The sequence below is a fragment of the Alternaria incomplexa genome (genome assembly GCF_024043165.1).
Source record: "Alternaria incomplexa strain BMP 0042 chromosome Unknown scaffold_8, whole genome shotgun sequence".
Taxonomy (NCBI): Eukaryota; Fungi; Ascomycota; class Dothideomycetes; order Pleosporales; family Pleosporaceae; genus Alternaria; species Alternaria incomplexa.
The window spans coordinates 1,139,257-1,165,701 of NW_026249857.1; the positions used below are offsets into that span (position 1 = coordinate 1,139,257).

Below are 26,445 nucleotides of genomic sequence, written 5' to 3' on the forward strand. Positions count from 1 at the left end.
CATCGGAAAGATCACAATTTGCAACGCTGATGCTCAAGGCAAATTCGACGTATATCATTCCACAGGGAGACCTGCAATCGTCTCACATTTTGCAGCAGGCTGATTCTTCTTTACTGCATGGAAGAGGTGCGGTGCTTAGCTTCAGGCTGCAAAGTGTCTGCGATCTCCTGAACAGAGATCACAGTTTGGAAATTCGAACATTTGCGGGGCATGAGATGAAGCTGCCGATAGGCCGCTTCACATTGCTCCTCTCTGCAGCCTATCACCCCCGATGTAAAGGGACAAGGCTGTGCAAGTCGCAAGATTGCGCTTGCCAACAAGATTACACATGGTGGCCGGGACCGGATACGCACCAAGAACGACAGGAACACTATACATATAGTATCCGGGGCTGGCATCCAGATACCGAAGACGCACATCATGAAGAACTGAGGTGGTACAAACAGCCGGGTTCAAGAAGGATCGTTTCGACCTGGTTCCAGGTGGAGTTGCAAACCGAATATGCGGAAAGTACAGAATACTACACTTTGGGTATTCCCGTGGCAGCGTGTTGGTGGTATGCTCATCAATTGAGAGACTTTCGACGCGTGGATGCGCAGTCTGCATCAGACATATCTACAATCTTCATAGATCATCTATTCGACGGAAAACGAGTGCGATTGTGCGAGGAGGTCCTGAGCGGGCGGAGTGCTTTTAAGATAGGGCGAAGAACGACGCCCGAAGACGCGTGGTTGCACGAAGATGTTGATGGCTTTGAGCAAGAGATGCAACCTGTAGATGTGCCCTGAACTGTCCTAGCATCATCGGTCATCAGGATTTCATCAAATCAGTTATGCGGCACTGATAGGATAGAGGGTATGCGTGGATGATGATTGTCGAGGAAATGTATTGTCAGCATCGGAATAACATCATTGTCACATGTAGACACCCCGAGATCACCTTGGAATTGACGTGACCGTTCTAGGTATGAGAAGCCTGCCTCTTCAGATGTCGGTGGACATATACTAAGAACTAGGATGGTAGATGGTACACAGACGTTTGGTGATATCTCAGCCTAATGTCAGACGTCCCGGGCGCTCCTTGTACATTTGGTATGGATCTAGTGCTGGGATGTAAATTGCGAGTCGCTTCGACGTTTCTGGCCCCCATCCAGCTATCAGCGCTCATTCAAACCCAATATTAGGTCCCTTTATGTCTAGAGACGGATAGGTCTGAGCGAACGACTCGGCAGCCGCCCGTGCCTCGCAGTGCAGGATCTGGGATCAGTGCATGTCTGCATCCGGCTAGCGCTACACATTTACGTCATGGCAAGTCGCGTCAATTGGGTACGTAAGGAGAAGTCGCACGTCGAAACACCGACTTTTCACACTCCACCCGGGCACTATGGCCAATGCCATAACATACAGACGCCACTGTTAGTACGACGTCGGCACTCTTACTCTCGTGTATCCATCACCCGACAACGCGTTCGTTGAGAAACTAGGATCACGCGCCTCACCTCAGATAGGCATGAGTGCGCCGAGCCGTCCACGGGGATTGAAGTGATGGTTCCATGCGCGTCTCTTCCCCATGTTCTCTCCTATCCTTATGGGCTCCTTCCATCCGCCCATCTTCATCACCAGCCGTCTCGAAGGATTCGTGCAGCGGTTGAGAGTTGATAATTCAAGGTACAAGGTCCACGATTCGGGCCTTTTGCGGAGCATTTCGCAAGCGAGGCGCGACTAACGCAGGTTCGCCAGCGACGCGCTACCCGTACCCCCTACCGACAACGAGTCCATCAGCCGTCGCGGCTAGCAGCCTCACGGCACGCTGGCCGGGCACGGAGAACTGTGCAGAAGCTAAGAAGAAGAGAGAGCCGATCTTTTCAGATGATGCACTCCCGACATCGCGGCACCTCCCAGTATCATGACAAGAAACATCGCACGATCACCAATGGATCTATCCTGCACTGCGCGATGTATCAGAATGTCAATACCCCTACAGCTCAACAGGGCCATTCCATGGACGGCGAGTACGCGAGTATCAGTCGCGAAGATTTCGAATCCTTCAGGGTCCATCTATAGGAGCCGTTCAGGAGCCAGGCACGTAACAGCACCCAGGACTATGGTCCAGCCGTGCCACATTCACCGGTTCCACATCGTCAGGCGACCCACGCCATATCTAACCTCGACACGGGAACGAACGTCGGGTGAGGGTCGCCGTACTTTCCTAGCAGCATCCTAGATTACGCCCCAGAAGCTATGCCAGAATGCGACAAAAATCTGTCTCGTGCGGGTCTTTCTGGCGGCTTGTGCTCGACACAGCTGTCAGATTATTTGTTGGACTGATGTGGATACTCGAGAAACCCGGAAGATCAACGATAACAGGTTGATATGCGTCCAATTCTTTCCCTTCTTGAAACCAGGTCGGCTTGTTGCCTCCGCTTGGGTCTGCTTCACAACTATTCGCAATGTCCTGAAGCATATGCATCTTTGCATCGTATCCTGATGTGTTTCCACATGTTCCCTCCTTAGTCTTTCTTTTGCATCTTTTCTGCATACTTCATCCCTTCGCTCCCCACTTCGCGCTCTGGGAAGCCGTGGCTATCAGCGTAAGGGTATCAACATGACTTACTACGGCGACAACGCTCCTGAGCTTGCTGCTTCAGTCATCGCACTGGCAGTTATTGCTTATATTCTTTTCGGATTGCGAGTCTATACGAGACTACACAACAATGCTTGGGGCTTGGATGACTGGAGCATGACAGCTGCAACTGTGAGCCAACCTCGAGGATTCCATACAAGACAACTCAACTGACAGTAATGACGCAGGTCCCCTTCACTGGCTTGACAATAGCATGCATTGGGGGCGCCTTCAGCGGAGTCGGGGTCCACGACGACAAGCTCAGTGCAGAAGAGAAAGTTAAAGGGATGGAGGTACGTTTACACCTATCTCTAACTCTGTAGTTTCTCCATGCTAAACCATGTAGTTCTTCTTTTTCTTCGAGGTTTTCTACTGTGCAGCGATCATCCCTATCAAGATGAGCATTTCGTTCATGCTCATCCGCATCGCATCCCGGAGAAAGGCCTACATCTACAGCTTGTACACTGTTTCAGCCATGTTCATCGTCATGAACTTGATTGCGATGCTGTACATCATCTTCCAGTGCGCACCAGTGTCGTACGCTTGGGATACCTCAACCCCTGGTGGAAAGTGCAACCCAGCGCAAACACTGGCCGACATATACTACGCGACGACTGCAGTCAACATTGCGACGGATTGGTTTTGCGCACTCCTACCCATACCGCTGCTCTGGAACGTACAGTTGAACCGTACTGCTAAGCTTTCGGTCGGCGTGATTCTCGGTCTCGGTGCATTGTAAGTTTCGCTTATCTCTTGGGAACCAGATCACCATCTAATGCGCCACAGAGCAAGTCTTTCAGCATGCATTCGTCTTGTCTACACTGTTAATCTGACCAATGCGACCGACTACCTTCGTAAGTTCCCATATCCTTCTGCTCCCACAGGGCAAACGTACTGATCAATCCTGCAGATGGTGTATCCAAGGTGATCCTCTGGGGTTACGCCGAGAACGGCGTCGGCATGATCGTAGGATGCGTCGCCACACTTCGTCCCCTCCTCCAGCGCGTACTCAAACTCGGAAGCAGCGGTAGCTCACATCCCCACACGCCTGCAGCAGGCTATGCGAAACGACCGGTCATAAAGAGTCGTCTGAGTGGAAGAGACGAAGAGTGGGTCGCCCTGGAAGATGGCCAGATGGTCAATATGGTTCATGGGCAAGGGAGTACTGGGAGTGAGGAATACATACTGCCTGTGAAAGGCGGAGGCATACAGGTCACCAGAAGCGTGGAGCAACGATCAAGCGCCTTGAAAGACTAGGGGTACATCGCCCGGACAAGCGCAAACCGAAAAGTGTCACGAAAGTCACATCACATTAGAGAACTACGAAATAATACAATCAGAACCAATAGACAAATCCAACAACATACTTCATCAGATGAACAGTCAACCAGGTCTTCGTGCCTACCCTCCAATGTACAACGACGCCTGCACACGCGCGTCCAAGACCACACAAGCAGCATGCCCAGACTGGGGCCTATGGAGCCGCATGATCGTACCGCGGAGCATCGCGGAATCGCGAAAGCAAAAAAACGGGTCCACACAAATGAGGCGATCCTCCTCAGTCCTGACTCGGCAGCCAGCCGATCAACTCTCCCCATCCAAACACAACTCCAGGCTCCAAGAAAAACAAACGTTGCCATGTGCCGCCTTGCACTACGGCAATGCCGAACGTGTTTGTCGCGTGGCTTCAACGCTCAGCGCCGCCTAGACGAACGATGACTCGGTTGACTTTCGGGGAAATTGAGGAGCGAGCGCCTGCGGGACTTGGAACGGGCTTGGGCCACGGGTGTTACGGAAGAGCGGCACTGGGGGGCATGGGGGTCGTCTTTTCGCGAGCGTGCGCAATGAGCTTACGACCCATCGCGATCAAGAGAAGACTTTAACACCCACAGAGGATGTTAGAAGTAACAACCTAGGACTCTTCATTGCACTCGGATTTTGCCAGTACTCAGTTTCGATCCTAAGATGAACTGCAGGGCCTCTCTTCAATCCCTTTTTCTCCCGACAGCCGCGATGCCCCGTTGTGCTCGCGCCAACGTGATCGGCAATAGTCGTAGCAATCGCCTATTTTGCGTATTCTGGGAATGGTCGTTCGGACAAAGGGGCGCTGCGACAATGCATCGAGCGATTCGTAGAGGCTGCGTGGTGCATCGCTCAAGCCGAAGTATAGTTGTCTGAGAAGGGTGCAGGTGGTGTACTGTACCCGCTCAGCAGCCCCACTGTGTCGCGTGTCGGCGTCGGTGCATGTACTCACATCGAAGTATCGTACATGAGCTGCACAGGTTTGACTTTTGGTTCGCAACGAACTCCTAACAGAGATGGAAGTATAGTTGTCTTTTTCTAGACCAACACGTCAATGGTTGGTCGAGTAGCGATGGTTCTGACCATGCAGTCAGCAATCCTAGGGTTTGCAATACGCCTTGCCAACGCCTTGATTATCCGCAACATATGTTGTAGATATAAAGATGACTTCAAAGTCATTGCTCATGTTGATAATTGGTGGTCCGAAAGTGAACCCATCGCCATCATGACAGACTTCGAAAAGGCGTACGAAAAGGCGATCGCAGACAAGATTCTTCCTGGATATGCTCTTCTCGCGGGCAACAAGGACGGTTCGTAATCATCCTTGGCACAAGGCAACAGCCATCTAATAGCGAAGCAGGCAACATACTGTACTCGGGAGCCAAAGGTGTTCAGTCGCTTGCAGAAGGGTCGACACGCCCTTTCCAACTCGATACAATATGCGGAATCGCATCAATGACGAAGCTCATGACTGCAGTTGTAGCCCTGAGGTGTGTCGAGGAAGGACGAATCACGCTCGATGAAGACGTGGCCAGATACTTGCCTAGTATTGGAAAGTACGGTATTATGACGAGCTTCGACGAAAGGACGAATGAGGCGGTCACTGTGCCCAACACCACGCCGATCACCCTGAGGCAAGCGTTGTACTAATGCACTAGCTGATGGGAAACTGACCGGAACAGGATGCTTCTGAGTCACACGAATGGCCACGAGTACGATTGGCTCAACCCTGATTTGACGAAGTGGCGCGCAAGCCGCGGAGAGATCCCATCTTGTGGACCAACTATTGAGGAAAAACATACCCTGCCGCTTCTCTACGAACCAGGCACCAGCTTCAAATACGGCCCGGGATCGGATTGGGCAGGCAAGGTCATCGAGAAAGTGTCGGGGAAGACACTCGATGCCGTCATGAAGGAGAAGATCTGGGATCCTCTTGGGATAACAGACATCAGCTTCTTCCCAAAAGAGAGATCCGATATCAAAGATCGCGTGGCGAACATCAGCACGCTCAATGAGCAGGGTGAGGGGCCGGCGACGGATGCTGGAGGGTTCGACGTGTTCGTCGATGCCACAGACTGCCTAGGAGGTGTAGGTGCTTTCGCGAGCGCAGAAGCCTACTTTATCTTTCTTCAATCCGTATTGAAGCGCGACTCGAGGCTTTTGAACGACGACTCTTGGGACGAGCTTTTCAAACCGCAGCTCGATGAGAGATGCAAGGAGGAGCTGAACGACTACCTCAAGTCTTCACCTCTTCACACGCAGCTTCTTGGTATGGGTCTACCTGCAGATATCGAGAAGCAATGGTCGTTCGCTGGAATGATAGCCGAACAAGGCCAGGAAGGACGTATGAATGCTCGGACAGTCTGCTGGGGCGGCGTTCCTAGTTTGACCTGGTATCTCGACTTCGAAGCTGGGGTCTGCGGTGTGGCGTTCTGCCAGGTCATACCGCCGATGAGCCCGCGCATATTGAAGCTGCATGAATTGTTTCAAAGAGCAATTTATGAGAAGGTGGCCGCCTGATAAGTTGGGGTAAGTATGTTGGATGAGGGGTTGAGTGGCACAGTGAGTTGTCGAGAATGCCGTGCACCCTGTGTGAGAAATTCGCTGGACTCTGCCTCACCAAACCAGTCAATCAACAAAAAAGCTAGATGTTTATTACGCTCTAGCAGCACAACAACAAAAGAATAAAATACTCTCAATAACTAGAAAAATAGAGCTCTTAATTTTCTATTACTTTGTACTATTAGAAAATAATTAACAAGTGTAGTAGAGTAGAGATATAGGTGTGCAAAAGGTAGAGCTTCTCTTGAGTTCGGCGAATTTTTCACACAGGGTGCCGTGGTAGCAATGCATGGTCTGTGCGCTTATCGATAGGCAGGTAAAGATGATTGTCCCTTCTGGGCAGATATCCAGGGCTCCATCCATCTTTTCTCTGCGAAACCCCATTCAGCATATCAAACACCGATCTTTCAGTGTGTAGTGTCATATTGTGTCACTTCCAAGGTTGGTAGGATGCATAAATCCAGGCGTACCCCGCGTTACGGACTGAATTGGGGCACGGTCCTGCCAAGCGCTTGCTGCCTGTTGCCTGCCTTACTGCCTACTGGCTAGGTAAGAATTGCACTCAGTATGCGGAAGTGCAATTCTATCACTATATATACGAGCAAGCCTGCCTCCTTCGAAACACACTGAGTGAGGCAAACCACGTTCCCAGTGTCTTCTTTTACCAGTCTTTGCGACCACTACTGAAGCCAGTCGTCACACACCCTTTCTTCGGCCAGTCTTTCGAGCCTACCACTCATCCACTTTCCTCATTTGAGACAGTTGCGTCAGAATTAGCCATGGCGACGTCGTCCGGCAGTGTGTTTGGGGCGACGCTCAAGACCATCACGACCACCAAGCTCGAAGAGCTTGCGAAGCAGCGCGCAGTATTCGAAGAAGAGTATGCTGCACTCACCACCGCCGCGAAAGCCGAAGCAGACCCACTGAAGCGCGTATGTCTTCTTCTCGATGGCTCGAAAACTTGTTTGGGCTTCCAGACGGAGAAGAAAACCAAGGATGGGCGAGTCGGTCGAGTTATCAGCGGAACATCCAGGAACCTTCGTCTCGAGACTGATCTCAAGAACCTCGATCGCTTCGTTGAACAGGCCCGCTTTGATCCTTCTGTTTCGAACAAAGTCCTCTCAGACTGGGAACAGACACTGTTGCGGTATCTTTCCGTTCAGTCGACCAAGTACCAGTACGCAGACCTCTACGGCAAGCTCGTCACTGAATGGCTTTCTTCTGAAAAGTCTGCAACAGACGATGGCGATGTCGAAATGGGTGAGAGCTTCGAGGAAGTGCCTGGTGCTAAAAAGCTGGCGTCCCGCGCCGCATGGGAGAAAGACGTCTTCCAAGCGGCCGAAGTAGACGAGCAAGCACTAAGATCGTATCTTGATGAGTTGTTCCAGGCGAACAAGAAAGACAGCTCCGCTGCTATTCGCGAGCTGCGCAAGACAGTCGAGAACTTCGAGGCTAATCTGAACTATTCGACACCGTTCGACCCCCACAGCCTTCGCTCGACCATTGAAGGTCTTCTGAATTCTGATCTGCTTTCGAACGAGAAGCGAGAGGCGCTCAGAGACTTTCTCGATAATGGTAAGTACCCGTATCGTGTGAAAGCAGCCAGTAGCTAACAGTACCGTAGATGTGATACTCGCGGAACTGTGCGACATTCTCAACGTGCGCATGGCATCTCTCGATCGCTGGTCTTGGGGATCGTATGTTCTACTAGAGCAGCGAAGGAAGATCAATGGCGACTTCTCTATCCATTTCGATCCGGACCTTCTTCAGGCAATCTTCCTCCATTACGTCGGCGTGAAATGGTAAGTTGATTTCATCGTAAGACATGAACCCGCAAGTTCTGACTGCAGAACTTCTAGGTCCGTCTTCTTTAAGTCCGCATTCTTGCATATGCACAAGCATCAAGCTTGGCCGAGAAACTACACAGAGGTTCCGAAAGATGACCGTTTGCGCCGATCGTACTTCCTGGGTGATAAGGGTGCGAGTACCCAGTCCAGTGTTGAGAAGAAGCGGATGAGTATGCACCACAATCGGTATCTCGCCCACCAATTGCTGGACTACCCCACGCAGCGACTCGAGGCCGTAGATGGCGAAGAGGAGGCAGAGTATGGAGACTACGTAGCCAAGAAGCACCGGAATAACGGACAGCCGGATGGGGCTCGAATGCGAGTTCAGTCCATGTCATTACCAGCTCGGTCTACATCAGTACAGCAATCAGTACAGCAACCAAGTGGGGGGCGTACGAAGCAGACAGCAAGAATAGCTTCTCAAGGTGCCGGCTTGTTCGGGGCTGCTGCACCCAACCAACGTGCTGGCGGGGGTTACGCGAGCGCCGAGGTCGATGAGGGAATAGAGGACGACAGGGACTCGTACGACCGCGACGATGAAGACTACCGACGCCGATCCAAGAAACCCATGGAAGCAAAGCAAGGTCTACTTCATCTTTTGTCCACCGAGATTGTTCTGAACACAAGACTACACGGAGAACTGACCTGCTTCTCTACGACTTTTGACTCGTGGAATCCACTACTGCCACATCAGACCATTCATACGGTCCTAGACTTCCTTGGCGTCTCGGATAGGTGGAAGAAGTTCTTCGAGCGATACCTTCAGGCACCTCTGAAGTTCAATGATGACCCATCCGCTGAGCCGCGTTTACGCCGTCGAGGCATGCCAGGCTCACACGCTCTGAGCGATACTTTGGGGGAGGCAGTGTTGTTCTGCTTGGATTACGCGGCGAACCAAGCCGCCAGCGGGCCAGATCTATACCGTCTTGGTGATAACGTCTGGTTCTGGCACAGGGACTACAACACGTGTGCCAAAGCCTGGGCAAGTATCGTCAAATTTGCAGAAGTTACGGGAACCAAGGTCAGTCTCCTGATGAACTCTGCGCACGTTGATTCGACTGACGATAATTCTAGCTTGACCACAAGAAGACAGGCAGTGTTCGCATCTCACGCGACGCCGATGCTGAGATTGACGACCGACTCCCGGAAGGTGAGATTCGATGGGGATTCTTGCAGCTTGATCCAAAGAGTGGCCAGTTCAAGATCGATCAAAAGATGGTTGATGGTCATGTGGAAGAGTTGCGCACGCAACTGCAAGGCAAGATGAAAAGCGTCATCGACTACATCCAGGTCTGGGTAAGTAATGTAGTCCCCTCCATCTCCTATCTCGATGACTGACCACCGGGAACAGAATTCGTATGCGGCTACCTTCTTCAGTTCCAATTTTGGGACATCCTCCAACTGCTTCGGTCGCGAACATGTCGATATGATGCTCGCCACCCATCGCCATATCCAAGATAGCATTTTTCCCGATGGCAGCATTGTACAGCATCTCAAGACGATGATCAAAGAGCGTTTCTCTGTTGAAGACGTGCCAGACGGGTTCCTCTTCTTCCCAGTCGAGCTTGGAGGTCTTGATTTGAAGTCTCCATTCGTTGGACTCTTGCAAATCCGAGACTCGGTCAAAGAGAACCCGTACGACTTGTTGGATGAGTACGAAGAGAGCTTGCACGATGATTACGTCACTATAAAGCGCGCGTTTGACAAGGGTATCCGGCATAACGCGCGCCGCAGTTTCCAGGACGCGAACTGGAAGCCTGACGACCCCAACACATTCTTATCCTTCGAGGAGTTCACTAAGTATCCTGAGACGTTCGCTCCCATGGGTAAGGCGAACTTAACGGAAGTCTATAAGACGCTGCTTGAGCGCCCAAAGGAAAAGCCCATCGACGACAGTGAACAGGTCCTGCAAGCGCTGGAGCAGCTCGAGGACCGTTCTGACAATTTACGTGGCATCACCGCAGACTGGTATCACATGGATGCCTACTGGAAGTGGATCGCACAAATGTACGGCCCGGACATGATTGGTAAGTTCGGTGGCCTCAATGTAGTTGACTTCGGACTGCTGCCGATCGGTATGGTATCCATGTTTCGGCAGAGGCGTACCAAGTGGCAGGGTTGAGCGCAGATGAAGCACTGCAGCTGTTCACGACTCCTTACGTATGTAGCGCAATGAAATCATTTGGTAGACACGTCAATCAGGCGACGAACCACACTGACTCGTCGATCTTGTGCAAGGCTGACGTGCGTCTGGTACCGTGCCCTAGCGTCTTTCCCCGCACCCGCACCTCGGAGATGATCTCGACACTGGTCTTCCTTCTTATATAACCAGGGCAGCGCTACTTCAATTGTAGCTTTGTATATACTGAAACGCATTACCTGCGCAACGTACTTCTACATGGCATAGCCTCTTCGTGCGCCTCGTACCCGCGAACATGTTGTACGCCGACAAAACCTCAACTGGACAACCTCAACGTCCTAAGATCGACTAACAGTAAGTTGCATATCCTCAGTCCAGTTTTTACCAAGCTATCGGTACATGACTACGCATTGCGATGCTTATTTGAACGACTGAGACCCCCTGGTGTCTTCGTTATGTCTCGCCCAGCGATCAGCATGAGCACCGAGGCCTTCTACAACGCACAATAGCTCAAGAGGGCGATGCGGGATCAAATGGAAATGAAACACAAAATGCGCTTCCGATCGTCTAGTCAAGCTGACCGTGTACAATATAGAGACGTGCCACGGCTCTTGTCCGGTGGAATTGAACACCCCCACAACGCCTCCCGCATCCACACGTCTCCATTGATGCCCCCAAAAGTCTCAGCAGAAACTGCGCGACCTTTCCTTCTCCAGTGGGAAGGCACTACGAGTTCTCTAGACTGACGCTATGGAGCGACTACCCGACAGGCACCCACACTGTGTCGGCAGTAACCCGGGTGGTGTTCATGCAAGCTGTCAACAAGGAACCAACCAGCCAAAGGCGACTTTCCGACGGCCCCAACGATGCGCATCACTGAGCAATGATATGGGGTTGTTGGATTGTTAGTTAACGCTAGCAAATGACGTTATCGGCAGGCCTCTCGGCACCACCTCAAGACAAGGAAAGTGCCATGATGCGCGAAGGAATTAGCGAACCACCTCATCCTCAACGAGCCAAATTCCCCACGCTTTGCATCACTCAACGAGGGCTATCGATCCGACTTATGAGGCGTACAACTCAATAAATAAGACGTTGAGTACCCTCTACTCGCAAACTTTGACTTTTCATCTGCCCCTCCTTTGGAAAATTCCAGACCATGTCTGTCATTGACACTACCAAGGACCTTTCGGCACTTTTCACGAAACAGGTCCAAGCTACCCCGGATCTGATTGCTTTGGAAGACGACAAGCATACATACACTTATCAGGAGCTCCACGACAAAGTCGCTGCTCTCGCCCACCGGCTGCGGGGTCATGGCGTCGGCCGTGACAGCTTGGTAGGTGTCCTGTTGCCGCGATCCGCCGACTATGTGATCGCCTGTCTAGCAGCCCTACGGGCCGGCGGTGCGTTCTTGGTTTTGGAATTGGCCTACCCTCCCGATCTCCTTGCGGATGTTCTAGAGGATGCTCAACCTACCGTCGTAGTTACTATCAGCGCCGAAGTCGGCAAGATCAAGGGAAGCACTCCGCTTGTTGTTCTGGATGAAACCAGTTCAGCTACCAACGGCCAGTTGAGCGAGTCAGAGTTGAAGCCACTGCCCGAGGAGACCGATTTGGACCGCTTGGCCTTTGTTGCGTACTCTAGTGGAACAACTGGCAAGCCGAAAGGCATCGCCAACCCACACCGAGCGGCGGTTCTCTCATATAACCTTCGATTTGGACTCTCGGACATACAGCCAGGCGACCGTGTGGCCTGCAATGTGTTCTTTGTTTGGGAAATTCTTCGCCCGCTGTTGCGAGGTGCGACAGTTGTTGCTGTACCAGACGAGGCCAGCTATGACCCGCGCATGCTGGTCGACCTACTCGCCTCGAAGAAGATCACCGAGACTCTTTTCACACCAACGCTCTTCTCTGCCGTTCTTGCTCGTCACCAAGCGCTGGAGACGCGCCTGCCAAACCTGAAGACTGTTTGGCTTAACGGCGAAGTCGTAACCACCGACCTTGCACGTCGTGGTATCAAAGCTCTACCTAATACCCGCCTACTCAATGTGTACAGCGCATGCGAAACTCACGAGATCGCTTGTGGAGACATCAAGGATATGCTCGAGAAGCTGGACAAGGATGCTGCCTACTGCCCTGTAGGACCGCCGCTCATTGACAGGAAATACATCTACATCGTGGACGAGAGTGGCCAGAAAGTGGACGAAGGAGAAAATGGCGAGCTCTGCGTAGGTGGACACTTGCTTGCTCGAGGATATCTTAACCGCCCCGAGACCACCGCTAAAGCTTTCATCCGGAATCCTTACAGCTCGAAGACCGGTGCTCGTATGTACAGGACTGGCGATAAGGCACGTCTTCTATCGAATGGCTTGCTTGAGATCACTGGACGTGTCGGCGCAATGATCAAGATCCGCGGATACTCTGTGGTACCAGGAAAGGTTGAGAGTGCAATCCTCAACCACTTGGCCGTCAGTCACTGTGCTGTTGTACCTTTCGGAGAAGGTATCGACCGACAATTGGTTGCGTACATTGTGCGAGACAAGGAGGCGTCTGCAGAACGTCCAGAAGTCGAGATTGACCGAACAGGCCGTAGCTCGACCGCCAGGCGCATGTTGATGGCATATCTTGCCCACTACATGATACCCGCGCTTTGGGTCGAGATGGATAGTCTTCCAAGGAGCGATGTGTCTGGAAAGGTCGACCTCAAGGCACTTCCTCCTCCTCGACCTGCATCCCCTACAGGAAGCGCACGAAAATTCGAGCAGAGCCCCATCTCCATCGAACAGATCACCCAGATTTGGGCATCTATATTGAGCATCAGCCCCAGCTCCATCACTCCTGAATACAACTTCTTCGATCTTGGTGGTCACTCACTACTCCTTGCCGATCTCGCCGCGCGTCTGTCGAACACTTTCGGATTCAGGGTGCCGGTCGCACGACTCGCCACTCCAGCAACACTCAATGGTCATCTTGATACCGTTCGAGCTATCCGGGATGGCCACACCGCCGAAGTCCAGGAGAATCTGCCTGCCGTTCTGCGAGCAGATTCCGTACTAGACAAGGAAATCCAGCCGAAAGACGCCAAGATGTGTGCCCTCAAGGATGCGAAGACTGTATTACTCACTGGTGTCACTGGATTCCTGGGCGCGTTCCTGCTCCGAGATCTTCTTGAGACCACATCTGCCCAGATCGTGTGCATGGTCCGATTCGCCGATTCCTCGCAAGACGACATACCCGCTGGTATTGCTAGGATACGTAGGAATTTGCTGGACTTTGGTCTGTGGAGTGACAACATCATGGAGCGCGTCGAAATCCTTCCAGGAAACTTGTCGCGTAAACGATTTGGTCTCGCTCCGGACACGTTCAAGGCCTTGGCTGACCGTCTCGACGTAATCGTCCACGCAGCTGCCACCGTCAACTTGGTTTACCCTTACGCTGCGCTGCAGAAACCCAACGTTGGTGGTACAAGAGAGGTTCTTCGTCTTGCTGCTCAAGGCGGTGCTACGGTGCAATACATTTCCACCAACGGAGTACTTCTGCCTGCCAAGGGTCGCGAAGGATGGTCAGAAGACGCTATGCTGGAGGTCGATGATGTTACCAAACTTGCTGATGGCTACGGCCAAACTAAGTGGGTTGCTGAGCAGCTCGCTCTAGAGGCTGGCCGAAGAGGACTTCCCATCAAGATCCACCGTCTTGGAACCATCAGCGGTCATAGTGAGACAGGTGCTGCCAACGCATGGGACCTGTTGACAGCCATGATTGTCGAGTCGATCAGAATCGGCTACTACCCTGATGTCAAGGGCTGGCGCGCAGAGATGACGCCTGTCGACTTCGTCAGCAAGGCCATAATGCACCTTAGCAACCAGACCGAGACCGATCAGACGATGTTCCACATTGGAGACCCTGACCCAGTCGACATCAGCAAGGTCTTCGAAGACCTCAGTGCGCTAGGTTACCCAACCCAACCGATGGAATTCGAGAAGTGGACTAGCCTCTGGGACGACAAGCGAGGTTCTGCCAAGGGTGGTGACGGAGCTTTTACAGTCGATATTCTCCGAAGCGGTATGCCAAGCGTCGAGTTCCTGAGGGATGTTGTTGTGCTCGATAACGCGAAGACCAGGCCGCTACGCCTCGCAGTGGAGCGCCCAAAGGTGGACCAAACATTACTTGAGACATACACACGGCATTGGTATGCACGTGGCTGGCTTCCAAAGCCGCCTGCGCATCAGGATGCTGCTGGTGGCTCTGCCAGGCTTCCACGAAGAGGCCCTCTTTTCGGCAAGGTTGCCGTAGTCATGGGCGCATCATCCGGTATTGGCGCTGCCACCGCCACTGCTCTTGCCAGGGAGGGTTGCCACGTTGCCCTCGCAGCACGCCGCATCGACGCTCTTGAAGACCTCAAGAAACGCCTTGTGATCCGTGAAGGCAAGGTCATTACGCAAAAGACCGATGTCACCGACAAGGCTCAGGTCGAGGCCCTCGTTGCCGCGGCAGAGAGCCAGCTTGGACCCGTCGATATCTTTGTGAACGTCTCGGGAGTCATGTACTTCACCATGATGGCCAACACGTACACCGACCAATGGAACCAAACCGTCGACGTCAACTGCAAAGGTCTCCTCAACGTCATTTCGTCCATCGTACCCTCGATGCTCAAGCGCGGAAAGGGCCACCTTCTCGCCATCTCCTCGGATGCTGGGCGAAAGGTCTTCCCTGGCCTCGGCGTCTACTCCGCATCGAAGTTCTTCGTCGAAGCTACACTGCAAAGCTTGAGGCTCGAGACTGCTGGAACTGGGCTGCGAGTTACTGCTGTGCAGCCAGGAAATGTGGCGACGGATCTGCTCGGTATGAGTACAGATCAGGAGGCTTTGAAGAAGTTTGGTGAGCCAACTGGCGCGAAGGTACTGGATCCAGAGAATGTTGCTGAGTGCATTGTGTATGCGCTCAAGCAGCCGGATCACGTCTCTGTGAACGAGGTGCTTATTGAGCCGAGAGATGAGCCTATCTAGACGTAGCTGGGTGGTAGAAAGTTGTTTTATATATACTCCGTTATGATTCATGGTTGAGCCGTACGGTAATGGAACTTTGACGGACGTGTAGCGGCTTATCTGTGCCCACATCGTTTGAGGAAACGTGAGATTGACAGTGTACGAAAGAATGATAGATCTCGATGTTTCTTCATCAAATACATGCTCGCTACAAACCAACACAGCCATCCCCATGCTATCGCATGACCCCTCAACTAAGCCGCTGGACTCAACACAAAAGTCACCATACTCCTCCCCAGCACCTGCGCACTAACACTACCCCCATCCGCCGCCACCGTAACCGCAATCTCATCGCAATCATGCCCATTATCCGTGATCCACGCCTTCGCCGTCTTAGCAACAAAACCACTCACCTGTACCGTAACGGCACCCGTCACCGTCCCTCCCTGGATAACCTGCACCGCCAAACTCCCATCCACATTCCTGAACGCACTAACCCGACTTCCACTCGGCCCACCACTCGCACCTACCCTCACAGCACCCGGTCGCACATGTCTACTCCAATTCGCGAATGCCCAGAGACGTTTACTCGGTATGACTGATGTTTTGTCATCCGAGATACGGATCAGCTTGCTATTTGTTGCGCCGCCTTGGACGCCGATCCAGTATAAATATGCGGAGGCATTGGCGGTTGTGAGCGCAGTGTGGATTTTGTTCGCCCAATTTAGGCCCTCGCCTGCGCCGTTGTTGCTGTAGAAGACTGTTGTCCATGCGCCTTGGAGATCGGCGTTCTCGGTTTGCCAGACGTGGTGGGGGGTGTTTATTGGGCTGTTGGGTTGGGATGTGTAGGAACTAGATGATGGTCAGTGTGCGGTTTTGGCGTTTGGGTGGAGGACTTACTGTGCGGTGATCGTACCCAACAGACTGCTCACGCTACTTAGTGCATTCATCATACTCTGCTGACTACTCCATCCCTCGGCGTCACAGCACGTAACCTTTACGCTCGTAAAGTTTGCTTTGTCGAGTGTTGGTCGCAATACTTTGATGAAGTCTGCGGCTTGCTGCCCGTTGCTCCTCATGCTGGCGTAGCTTGTCGTAAGATCTGGTTCGTTTAGGAAACCTAAGTGCGTGATCTCCACCCCGATGTTTTTGTAGTAAGTGATGTACTGGACCAGATAGTTGGCGTACGCTTGTTTCCAATCCCCGCTCGAACAAGTGGCGCCAGAAACCCCACAGAGAGATCCCCCATTTGCATCGTTATTGTTCGTTTTCATGTATCCTGGTGCCGACCACGCGTTTGCATATACAGTGCGCAAGCCGTACGTCTTCACTGCTTCCGTACTGACCCAGACCTGGCTGTTGTCATTGCCGTCAAACACATATTTCGGCGTCGCATTTGGACCACCGGGATTTGTGGGTTGAATGGAGACCATGTGATCGCTGCTCGAATCCGGAGATGAACCGATGCCATTTCGCAGAATTGAGAAGCCAGCGCCGGACGTGCGATTAAAGAGCAGGTCAAGGGCATAGCGTTGGAGTGAGGGCGAGAGGGCATGCATCTGGTTCGCGCGTTGGAAGGTTTCCGATATGCCGAAGCCATCTATAGTCTGGTAGGTTTTGGTCAAGTCGACGGTTACAGTGGAGGACTGTCGGGGTTGTAGGGATGCGTGTGTACTCGCGAAGGCCGTCAGCGCCAGTACGAGGTAGCTGGAGAGCGCCATGACTGGAGTCTGAGGTAAAATGGTCCCTTGGGATACACCTACGTGAATTGCGACAGGCGAAGCTTTTGTATAAGCATCATCTCCATTTAGCCTTTATCCATGTTAAAGAGAACGGCGCAGGGATGCTATTAGTCGAGAGCCCCACAAACAGCTTCAAGACCGAGCTTCCTGTGCAACCAGTATACGAGGAAGATCCTCTGCAAGCTGTTCTCCTCCGTTGCGGTAAAGCTGTGAGTGGTGGAATTACCCGGTGCTTACCTCCGTAAAGTACTATAGCTATCATATATAAATCTCCGAGAAGCGATCTAGAGAAATTGAACCATGTTTTGAGCAGCAAGACCCCACAGTGTCTACTCCATGCCGGTACCCTTGTCCGATATCCTTGGGATCCATCTCTTTCTGAACATTACATAGGGCATGGCACCAGAATCAGTTGCGTCGCTGCATCTGAAAATCGCTGCGGTCGATGATAAGGATCTTCCTACTCGATAAGAGAATGACATGTCGTTAATCGTCGGTGTCTCACTGATCTTTCATATGTAGTATGTGACCGGAAAGCTAGGCGGAACGCAGGAGCGCATGTTAGATCGCGTCGGAACACGACAGACAGGCCATCGAGCGTGTTATCAGTTGTGCCTCTGATACATCTGAGGTGTTGCCGACCTTGCAGAACTGGTGCTTAGCCTTCGTGATGTTGAGAAGTGATGAGGCCTCACCCAGGGTCGAGGCTGTCGCATGCAAGCCACGCTAGTGGCTTGGCAGTCGTCAATCCAACATTTCGCGGAGGAGTGACCGCCCTCACAGCAACAACAACCCACCATGGCCGACCTAGCAAAAGTAGACAAAGCGGCGATCGCGCTCGAAGCCCCTCAAAATGTCGAAGAGGAGGTCACCACCGTATCCGTACCGCCGAAAGTCGAAAAGGCCGAAGCGTCAGACACCATGAGCGCGAATGGAGCGTCAGCGCAAGATGCGATCACAGTCCACGAAGCCGCTTCGACGAAAGATAGCTCTCTCAGTGCGACCACAAACCCCGACCCGAAAGCTGCGCTCGCTGCGCGAATGGCCCGCTTCAAAGCGCTCCAAGCAGCCAAAGTAAACGGGCGTAAAGAGACAGAGCGCGAGGTTCGCGACGCCGAAGACCGCAGTTCTCGCCTCGCGCAAATTTCCAAACTTGGTGCTTTGAACGAAAAGGCCTCGTACAAACTTCTCAAATCCGAAGACCCTGATTTTGAGCGCAAGAGGAATTGGGACTACACAGTTGAAGAGAGCGAGAGCTGGGACAAGCGGCTGAAGAAGAAGTCGAAGAACAGGGAGGGAGTCGCGTTCGCAGACTACAGGAATGAGGCGAACAAGGTGTACAAGAGGCAGATCGGTCAGATGAGCAAGGTCGACCTGGAGGCGTATGCTGAGGAGAAGGCAAGGAAACTGCAGTCGCAAGTATCCTCCGGACTTCTGCAACTCGTCGAAACGGATGCCGGTGAAATCTACACAGTCGACAACCAAGGACGCATAAACACACCAGTCGACGAAGCGTACAGCCACGATCACAAGCCATCGAAGGAAGCCGTGGACAGGCTAGTGGAAGATTTGGAAAAGGGCGAGCGCGCCAGGTTGAAGGCCAGGGCAGCGAGGGGCATACGCGACTCCGAGGATATGGGCGATGTCACGTACATCAACCAGAAGAACAAGCAGTTCAACGACAAGCTCTCGCGCTTCTACAACAAATACACGAGCGAGATACGGGACAGCTTCGAGCGAGGAACAGCGATATAATTGGGGCAAAACAACAATATTGTACTTATACCCTGGCATTCTTGCTCTCGAGGGCTGGCGTTATATCATGCAGAAAGGCATCGGGGGTTTGGCGTTATTACTATTGCATTACGGCACTAGATTCCATCACCAATACGGCTGAGGACATTGGTTCAAGTCTGAAATATACTTGTATTCCTGGATATCATGCGCATCGCTCTACATCATACTACTCAACACCCTATTCACGTCCTGACCCGGCTCGGGCTTCTTCATCGCCTTGCTCGTAGCCGTATGCTGCGAGAACTCAAGCCTTCCCTTCCGCCTCTTTGGCTTCCCATCTACTTCCTGTACCGCTGCTGCTGCCTCAGTCGCCGCATTATCACCATCGACATCCTCTCCTCTCTTCCGCCTTGTAGCCTCAATACCACTAGCCATCTTGCCTCTCTCCACGTTCTCCAAGAACGCCTTGTTCTCCTTCTTGCCCTGCGAAATCTCAAACCTGAGTCTTGCCGCGCGCTCCGCGTTCTCATTCTGGATCTGCTCGACCAAGTTGTGCCACTTGACGCCGCTCAAGTACCGAATATTCCACACTTCGTCATGCCACCTGCCCCTTTTCTTGCCGCCCATTGTTTGCGCATTCAGGTTCTCGGCCACGAACTTGGCGTCGCGCTTGTGTAGGAATTCGACCCAGCCGTCGAGGAAGAGCTTGCGACGCGTGCCTCCGTTGCGCAGGCGCTGGGTGCGCGATGTACTGTCTTCTGGGGTGAGGAATATGCGGCCTACGGCGCCGTAGGGTGTTAGAAGGGAGCGCATTACGGCTGGCTTCATGAAGGGTGGCACGCGCGAGAGGTATATGACGCCGGACTTGTCTTTCTTGAGTGATGATGGTGGCAGAGCCTTTCCGAGTTTTGTGGTCTGTAACCTCATCTCTGAGGGAAGGGACGCAGCGAGTTTCTCGAGATGTGCTAGTTCGGCGCTCTTGGAGGCGAAGCGCTTCGGTGCGTGTTGCTCATCATCTTCTTCTCCATCTTCGGCACCGTCTTCGTTGAAGTCTTGTTCTTCATCATCTTCCAGTTCCTCCGCATCGCCCTCGGAGTCGGAGACGTGATCTATTTTTTGCCGTTTTGACGTAGGTAGCATGCGCGCTCTGCTTTCCTCCTCGGAGTCATAGCCTCTCTCCTCGTCTTCGCTTTCCTCAACGTCGAGGTATTCGTTTCGTTTGCGCGTCGCCATTGCTGCGCGGAAAGTAATTCTTTTGCGGATCGCAATATGATAGACTCTTCTCGGAGTACGTAATCGTCTTTCGGTCGGGAAACGCCTGTCGTGACGTGGATATTCGGGCTGTAAACGGGCGCATTCGTCCGCTCGAAACTTTTGCGGAGAAGTCGCGGAGGTCAACTTTTGGGTGGGGCCTGACCTAGCGCCTTGGCACTTTGTCGCGCAACTCATCTGCCAGCCTCCATCACCTTTTCACATCCACACCCACCACACCCACAAACGAACTCACCGACCCGCGCATCACACCTTGCTCGAAATCCCACCAACGAACACACCTACTCGCGCATCACACCTGTCTCGCAAGCCCACCAACAAACTTCACCTACCTGCACACACACCACACCTCTCGCAGCCATGGGAGGAGATCTCAATTTGAAGAAGTCGTGGCATCCCCACTTGCGCAAGAACCAGGAAAGAGTGTGGAAGGAGGAGAAGTCTGCGCTCGAGGAGCGCAAACTGATCGAGAAGTTGCGCAAGGAACGTGAAGAGGAAGCGGCGATCGAGCAGCTGCAGAGATTGCAAGCTGAGAATGGCGGCAAGGTCGTACAGCGGAGGGTTGACTGGATGTATTCAGGCCCGAGCGGCGATGCCGGCGTCACAGAGGAGCGCGAGGGCTACCTTTTGGGCAAACGCAGGATCGACAACCTGCTGAAGTCGAACGATACACAAAGCCTTCAGAAGGGCGCTGCAGTCGGCATCGACGCCGCCACGGCCGACACGAATGCGAACACTGCTCGCGACACACAGAAGAAGGTCCTCCAAGACCCGCTCCTCATGATTCAGAAGCAGAAAATGGAGATGCAGTTGAAGGCTATGAAGGACGCGCAGAAAGAGGCTAAATACGCCGAAAAGCGCGAGAAAGAGAAGGAGCGAGAGAAGAAACACAAGCACCGGGACAGGGAGCGGAGTCGGGAGCGCGAGCACAAACACAGCAGCCGACGCCATCGGTCACGGTCACCACGCAGGAGGGAAGACCGCGAAGATCGTCGCGATCGCGACAGCCACCGTGACAGCCACCGTGACAGCCACCGTGACAGCCACCGTAGACGGTCGAGATCCCGCTCACGCTCACCATACCGCAAACACAGCAGCCGACGAGACCGCACTCGATCACCACGCAGGAGGGAGGATCGTGGCGATCTTCGCGACCGCGACACATACCGACGATGGGACCGTACACCACCGAGAAGACAAGTCGAAAAACAAGTCGAAAGCAAAGCCGATGATACGGAAGCCCGTCAGAGCGCCGCTGACCGCCTAGCTGCAATGCAAGCAGAGGCGACATCCCTAGAGGAGCAGCGTGCTGAGCGTGTCCGACAACAAGAGATCAAGGATGCAGAGGAAGAAGAGAAGCACAAGAATAATATGGATGGAGGACGCCGTTTCATCTCGAGCGTGCGTGGGCAAGCCTCAAACATGGACCTGGGTGATGCGATCGCTCGCGGACGGGGTAACCTGAGGGCTGAGATTGATGCTTAAGTTTTCTATGAGAGCTTGGAGTAATGTGCTTGTGATGAATAGATAGTAAATTGATACCCTGGCTTTTCTCGCTAGAAATGATTCCACCCTCGCTACCTGAGTTTAGGAGACTTCTGTCACCCCGACTGCTGAATAGCTACTTGATTTGGTATTTCTGCGACCTGTTCGACAAAAAAGAGTTCTAATATTTTGCTATAGCGACAGTATATCTCTCGCGAACCATAGGGCCAATTGTTGTCTACAAAGGGGAACTAAGGAACCAAGATACGGAAGCGTGAACCTCCCAAGTAGCTTTTCGCCTGTTGAAATCTCCCCAGTCCTGAAGTGAAACGCTACAACCCGCAATGAGCTTACACCCAGCTCAGCAAGCTTACTTGTGTACCATTTGATCCCAATCCCTGGATCACCGTTCATAAGCCGCTGTAAAGGATGGTAACGGCAAGGGCAGTCGCCAGAGCAGCCAGACTTGGTGAACTGATCGGTGCCGCAGACTTGGCGTCAAGCCGCTCAAGACAGTAAGTGACACTGTAGCTCGAATTTTGACCGGTAGGCGCACAAGCGAATGGAGTGTCGTATCCGTACTCCTTTGTCTCGCATGTGGGCTTGTTCTGCTCAAGCTCGTCCATCTGGTCTTTAGTATACAGAGCATTACCAACGATGACTGGACCGGTGCAGTTTAAGGGGTTTCCGATAGCGCCGAGCACGATGCTGAGGAGTTTAGCTGGGAGGGCTTGCGGTCCGGGGATTGCGGCAGCGACGGCGGCTATTCCTTCCACAAAGTCTGGTAACGCGTTAGTAGTAATGGGGCACATATCGACGAACTGCTTACTGAAAGCCAACTCCTCATCTTCATCATCTGTGTTCAAGCCGCCAATGGCTACAGACAGGTTCAAAGCAGCATCGGGAACATCGATCTCCTGCGTGTACTTGACGGTATCGTTTGCCGCAACGATAGCATCGGCTTCGACCTCGCCAACAAGCCAAGAGTTCTTGATGGTGTTGCTGCCTGCTGTTGAGGCGATAGCGAGAAGCAGGTCGTCTTCTTGCAAGTCACGGGTGACCCCGACGTGTACTTCCTGGATGGTGAAACTGAAGCGGACGGCGATGACGACGTTTGCTAGGAGCAGGAGGGATAGCAGTACTTTCTGCAGAGTGAACGAAGACATAGTAGCGAAGGCAGGAGGGTATCAATCCTAAGAGAAATGAACTGTAGGCGTTGGAGGAAACTTGACTGGGAAAACTCTAGCTAATGCAGATAAGTCTCAGAAGCGGGGGTAGTCTCAGGCTGGAATTTTCTCTATAAGAACGAGCATCGTGCTCTACTTATGTTCGTTTGCTCAGCCTGACCTGAAGGGTGAGTATGTCAAGGCAGTCCCTTGGGGATCGGATTTGCCGACCGGATATCCGTGACAGAGCAAGGGAAAGCGAATGTGAGGTTTACTTGAGCCTCTTGCGGCTACCAAGAGGCACTGTGCATGCATCTTTGCCAATCAACGACGCTGGCCCCCCAATAACACACAGCATAGCGTGCTGATGGTGTGATGAAGAGACATCGCCGGAATTGTAGAGATGATCGAAGCTCAAATTGACTCCAACGCCGTGGCTTTGGGGCCGAGTCATTATGCACAGGTGCCAAGTGCGTATTAACGCCTGATGTTGTATGCCATGAGCATCTGGAGTCCATCTGAAGTCGGTCCTAGAGTACTTGAAGTGGCTGATGTGATCTGGCCGACAGCTTGTATAGCCCGAGAAGCTTCCTCAACAGAAATTCCGTCCATCTTTCATGAGTCTGAAACCATTGGCGTTGAATGCTGCGGCGGGTCGGAGTACCTCGATTTTCAGCCTTGCTGTGCGGTGCTTTTTGCGCCAAGGAAGAATTGCTGACACCGCCCCCATTCAGTTCAGGAAGTAGAACTGAATGGAGCAAAGTGCTTCGTATCTATGCTACACCCAGCATCTAGCCTGACAGGGTACTCTAGCGTTTAGCATCATTCGCGGCAGACTAGCTTAAGCGGAGTAGGATTGCTAGCGATTGCGGCCTCAGCCTTGTGAGCCGCAACATGAACTCAGACCGATGTGCCGGGAATAGCTGACTAGTCAGATTATGTTCTTGGTGTTCCACAGTCAGCGCTAGCCCATCTATGGCAGGTACCAGGCTGAGGGAGCAACTGTCTCTAGGTAACATGGACGCATCCGGCGATGCTGAGAAGGTATACCATGACGCCACACGCAGTGAGCCGAATTTCCAAGCCGTTTTGATGAATGACTGCTGTTAGACACTTGTTCGGCATCTGCAAGACCGGGCACTAGAAGTACGGCGACAAATCTGGTGGACTTCTGCTCCTCAAAATACCTTGGTGCAGGCGGCACGTGCTTTGTTACCACAAGAGTAACAAGCATAACCAACTTCGTCCTTGTCAAGCGATCAACGCCAGGTTGATTTCAGTGCATCTAATCTGCATAGCTGGCATCTTGAAAGCGGGTCCTCGACCGACCGTGTGGCCCGTGGCTGCAGCGCCCGGAGCTACCAAGAACTATAAATATGTTTTCGTGATGAGAGAGGCAATAGGGCGCCATGCCCGGTGCCGGAGCTTTCTAGCATAATGAATGCGATGTCAAGTGGCGTATCACACGCAGATGACGTTGATGCTTGTGCCAACAGCCAGGATGAGGCTTTGGTGGCCTAGTCTCTCGATGTCGTATTGTTGATGAGAGGAGGGGTATGAAAGGATTGTGCGAAGTGGCTGTAAGAAGCGCTGGAAGTTTCATATCCGCACATCTCCGCAGACTTGAAATCGCTGAAGAGGCTGTCTTGAAGTCGCATAGTCATTAAGGAGCTGAGGATAGGGCCAAGGTGTATTGACAGATATGGAAGATGGCGACATTTGCGCAATCGACGTCTATACGCGCGACACTGGACCTCGACTCCAGGAGACCGACGGGTTGAAAATATCGTGATCGTGAGCCGGTTCACGTCGGGCCAGATGAGCATGTTTCAGGACCGGGAAACGAAGCTGACAAGAGTGTTAAGTATACCCCGGGGCCCCTCGTATACAAATTGCGGGTTCACCAGAAAGATAAGTGATCTCGATCATCCTGTAGTTCCTGCACCGTGTAGCGAGCAGGAGAAGTCGTAAAATCAACAAAGACACTTGTCTCGTTAGATTCATGGTAGGGCTGGTCAAATTCATCCCAGGGATCAGTGCTCAGGTACGTCCCGTTCATGACAAGTCCTAGACTGGGCAGCTTAGGCCATTTATTTCTGGTCCCTAGTAGACATTAGCACCGCTTGATGATCGCCTAACCAACGGCCACTTACCTCTGTCGTCTCTGATTGTCAACGTAATGTCAAACGTGATTGATGATGTCTCGTATTGCTCTTTGATCTGTACCAGCGACTGAAGTCGTTCTAGCAGATCAAATTCATCCTTTCCGCGTTGGTAGTATACCCAGGCGATGTGTACATCTTTCAGCGACGGTAATGTACCGTCCTTGTGCGCGGTGAGAACATCGAGAAGTTGTTGGCCGGCTTCGTCGTTTGGCTCACGGGGATAGTGGATGTGCAGTGATGTGATGCTTGGCGGGAAGAAAGCAGGCAGATTTCGAGCACTCAGAGTTTCCCCCGGATCTGAAACCAGAGACAAAGAGACCCTGACCGAGTCCAAGTTGGTGAATCCGTGGAGACTATCGAGCTGAGCCATGCCAGTGTTCTCTAACGAGAGCCGATGTTCCCTACACACTAACGATAAATTTTGAAGACTCTCGATGTGATTGTTCAGCGCAGAAACGAGACCCCCAAACCACTGATCGTCCGTGCTGGAACGCAGTGGGTGAAAGCATTCAAATCGCTCCAGACCTTTGCACGCAATTATCATATTTTTGACCGCGTTCTCAGAGATAACTGGTTTGAATAGCGAGAGCTTGGTGATAGGCGATGAGTGTACTGGCCACGACCAAGGGCTGTCGAAAATGGTCAAGCCGTCGTCGGCGTCGTATTCGAGAACGGCGTAATGTTCATTCTCAGGAATGTTGACATAGCCGCCCAACGCGACAAGAGTAAGCTCATCCAAGTTGGGTAAGAGTAACAACGGGAACGCATACCGCGCGGGCATGTCCGGTGAATTGGAGAATTCGAAATGCAAGATCTTGAGATTGTCAAAACGGTGAGTGTGAAGCCGACTTACGTCCATAGCCATACGACCTATGCCCTCGAGAAGGGTATTATTACACTCTTCATAGATCCCTTGGTAGGAACCGTCCAACCGTACCCATAGACGCTCTAAGTTCGGTGTCCGAAATGCCACGAGAGCGAAGTATAAGTCTTCGTACCCTAGCCAACGGCCCACGAGTGCTGAGGTGTCTTCCGTGCCTAGCCCAAAGGCTCTCAAGTCTCTTATAGTGTCATTCGTGTACTCATCGCGGACGCGCATACGGCTCTCGCCGTCCTCTCTCGGCCTAGCACGCATCTTCTGTCGAAGGGCTTTGATCTCGAAGGGAAGGCTTGGCTGCTCTTGGAGACGAGCAAAAAGTCTTTGAGACTGGGTCAGAACACCGTCATTTGGGAGTAGGTCTATCGATTCGTAGAGTAATGGTCTAGCAATCTGGTGCAGCTTCTTTGAGACGGAGCAAAGAGCCGCAAGGGCGTGCATTCGGCTGTAGTCTGCTGGTTCTGACCAGGTCTTTGGGCCTCTTAGTTGGTCAACAATGTGGATGAGCAATTCGTTAGGAATGTCGTCCATTGTGAAAACG

At 52.5% G+C, this 26,445-nt stretch overlaps 10 protein-coding genes across 10 annotated transcripts; 6 read left to right on the top strand and 4 right to left on the bottom strand.

The window, feature by feature from the left end:
* Window positions 1-2,909: 2,909 nt before the first annotated feature.
* Window positions 2,910-3,879, top strand: J4E90_006173 (uncharacterized protein; the record flags this gene model as incomplete). The annotated part of the gene is made up of 4 exons (XM_051435722.1): window positions 2,910-2,915; window positions 2,969-3,357; window positions 3,409-3,476; window positions 3,533-3,879. 4 exons carry the CDS (start codon window positions 2,910-2,912, stop codon window positions 3,877-3,879), a joined length of 810 nt encoding a protein of 269 aa, XP_051290580.1.
* A 1,270-nt stretch (window positions 3,880-5,149) lies between these two features.
* J4E90_006174 (uncharacterized protein) lies at window positions 5,150-6,444 on the top strand (the record flags this gene model as incomplete). The annotated part of the gene is made up of 3 exons (XM_051435723.1): window positions 5,150-5,234; window positions 5,408-5,564; window positions 5,607-6,444. 3 exons carry the CDS (start codon window positions 5,150-5,152, stop codon window positions 6,442-6,444), a joined length of 1,080 nt encoding a protein of 359 aa, XP_051290581.1.
* An 821-nt stretch (window positions 6,445-7,265) lies between these two features.
* J4E90_006175 (uncharacterized protein) lies at window positions 7,266-10,455 on the top strand (the record flags this gene model as incomplete). The annotated part of the gene is made up of 5 exons (XM_051435724.1): window positions 7,266-8,061; window positions 8,111-8,288; window positions 8,346-9,354; window positions 9,408-9,629; window positions 9,685-10,455. 5 exons carry the CDS (start codon window positions 7,266-7,268, stop codon window positions 10,453-10,455), a joined length of 2,976 nt encoding a protein of 991 aa, XP_051290582.1.
* Window positions 10,456-11,632: 1,177 nt separating this feature from the next.
* On the top strand, window positions 11,633-15,481 carry J4E90_006176 (putative NRPS-like protein biosynthetic cluster; the record flags this gene model as incomplete). Its single annotated transcript, XM_051435725.1, has 1 exon — window positions 11,633-15,481. One exon carries the CDS (start codon window positions 11,633-11,635, stop codon window positions 15,479-15,481), a length of 3,849 nt encoding a protein of 1,282 aa, XP_051290583.1.
* Window positions 15,482-15,714: 233 nt separating this feature from the next.
* J4E90_006177 (uncharacterized protein) lies at window positions 15,715-17,181 on the bottom strand (the record flags this gene model as incomplete). The annotated part of the gene is made up of 2 exons (XM_051435726.1): window positions 15,715-16,312; window positions 16,361-17,181. The coding sequence occupies 2 exons, from the start codon at window positions 17,179-17,181 to the stop codon at window positions 15,715-15,717; spliced, it is 1,419 nt and encodes a 472-aa protein (XP_051290584.1).
* An 819-nt stretch (window positions 17,182-18,000) lies between these two features.
* On the top strand, window positions 18,001-18,957 carry J4E90_006178 (uncharacterized protein; the record flags this gene model as incomplete). The annotated part of the gene is made up of 1 exon (XM_051435727.1): window positions 18,001-18,957. The coding sequence occupies one exon, from the start codon at window positions 18,001-18,003 to the stop codon at window positions 18,955-18,957; it is 957 nt and encodes a 318-aa protein (XP_051290585.1).
* A 198-nt stretch (window positions 18,958-19,155) lies between these two features.
* ESF2 (RNA-binding ATPase activator esf2) lies at window positions 19,156-20,172 on the bottom strand (the record flags this gene model as incomplete). Its single annotated transcript, XM_051435728.1, has 1 exon — window positions 19,156-20,172. The coding sequence occupies one exon, from the start codon at window positions 20,170-20,172 to the stop codon at window positions 19,156-19,158; it is 1,017 nt and encodes a 338-aa protein (XP_051290586.1).
* A 399-nt stretch (window positions 20,173-20,571) lies between these two features.
* Window positions 20,572-21,696, top strand: J4E90_006180 (uncharacterized protein; the record flags this gene model as incomplete). Its single annotated transcript, XM_051435729.1, has 1 exon — window positions 20,572-21,696. One exon carries the CDS (start codon window positions 20,572-20,574, stop codon window positions 21,694-21,696), a length of 1,125 nt encoding a protein of 374 aa, XP_051290587.1.
* A 410-nt stretch (window positions 21,697-22,106) lies between these two features.
* J4E90_006181 (uncharacterized protein) lies at window positions 22,107-22,862 on the bottom strand (the record flags this gene model as incomplete). Its single annotated transcript, XM_051435730.1, has 1 exon — window positions 22,107-22,862. One exon carries the CDS (start codon window positions 22,860-22,862, stop codon window positions 22,107-22,109), a length of 756 nt encoding a protein of 251 aa, XP_051290588.1.
* A 2,103-nt stretch (window positions 22,863-24,965) lies between these two features.
* On the bottom strand, window positions 24,966-26,435 carry J4E90_006182 (uncharacterized protein; the record flags this gene model as incomplete). Its single annotated transcript, XM_051435731.1, has 1 exon — window positions 24,966-26,435. The coding sequence occupies one exon, from the start codon at window positions 26,433-26,435 to the stop codon at window positions 24,966-24,968; it is 1,470 nt and encodes a 489-aa protein (XP_051290589.1).
* Between the last annotated feature and the right edge of the window lie 10 nt (window positions 26,436-26,445).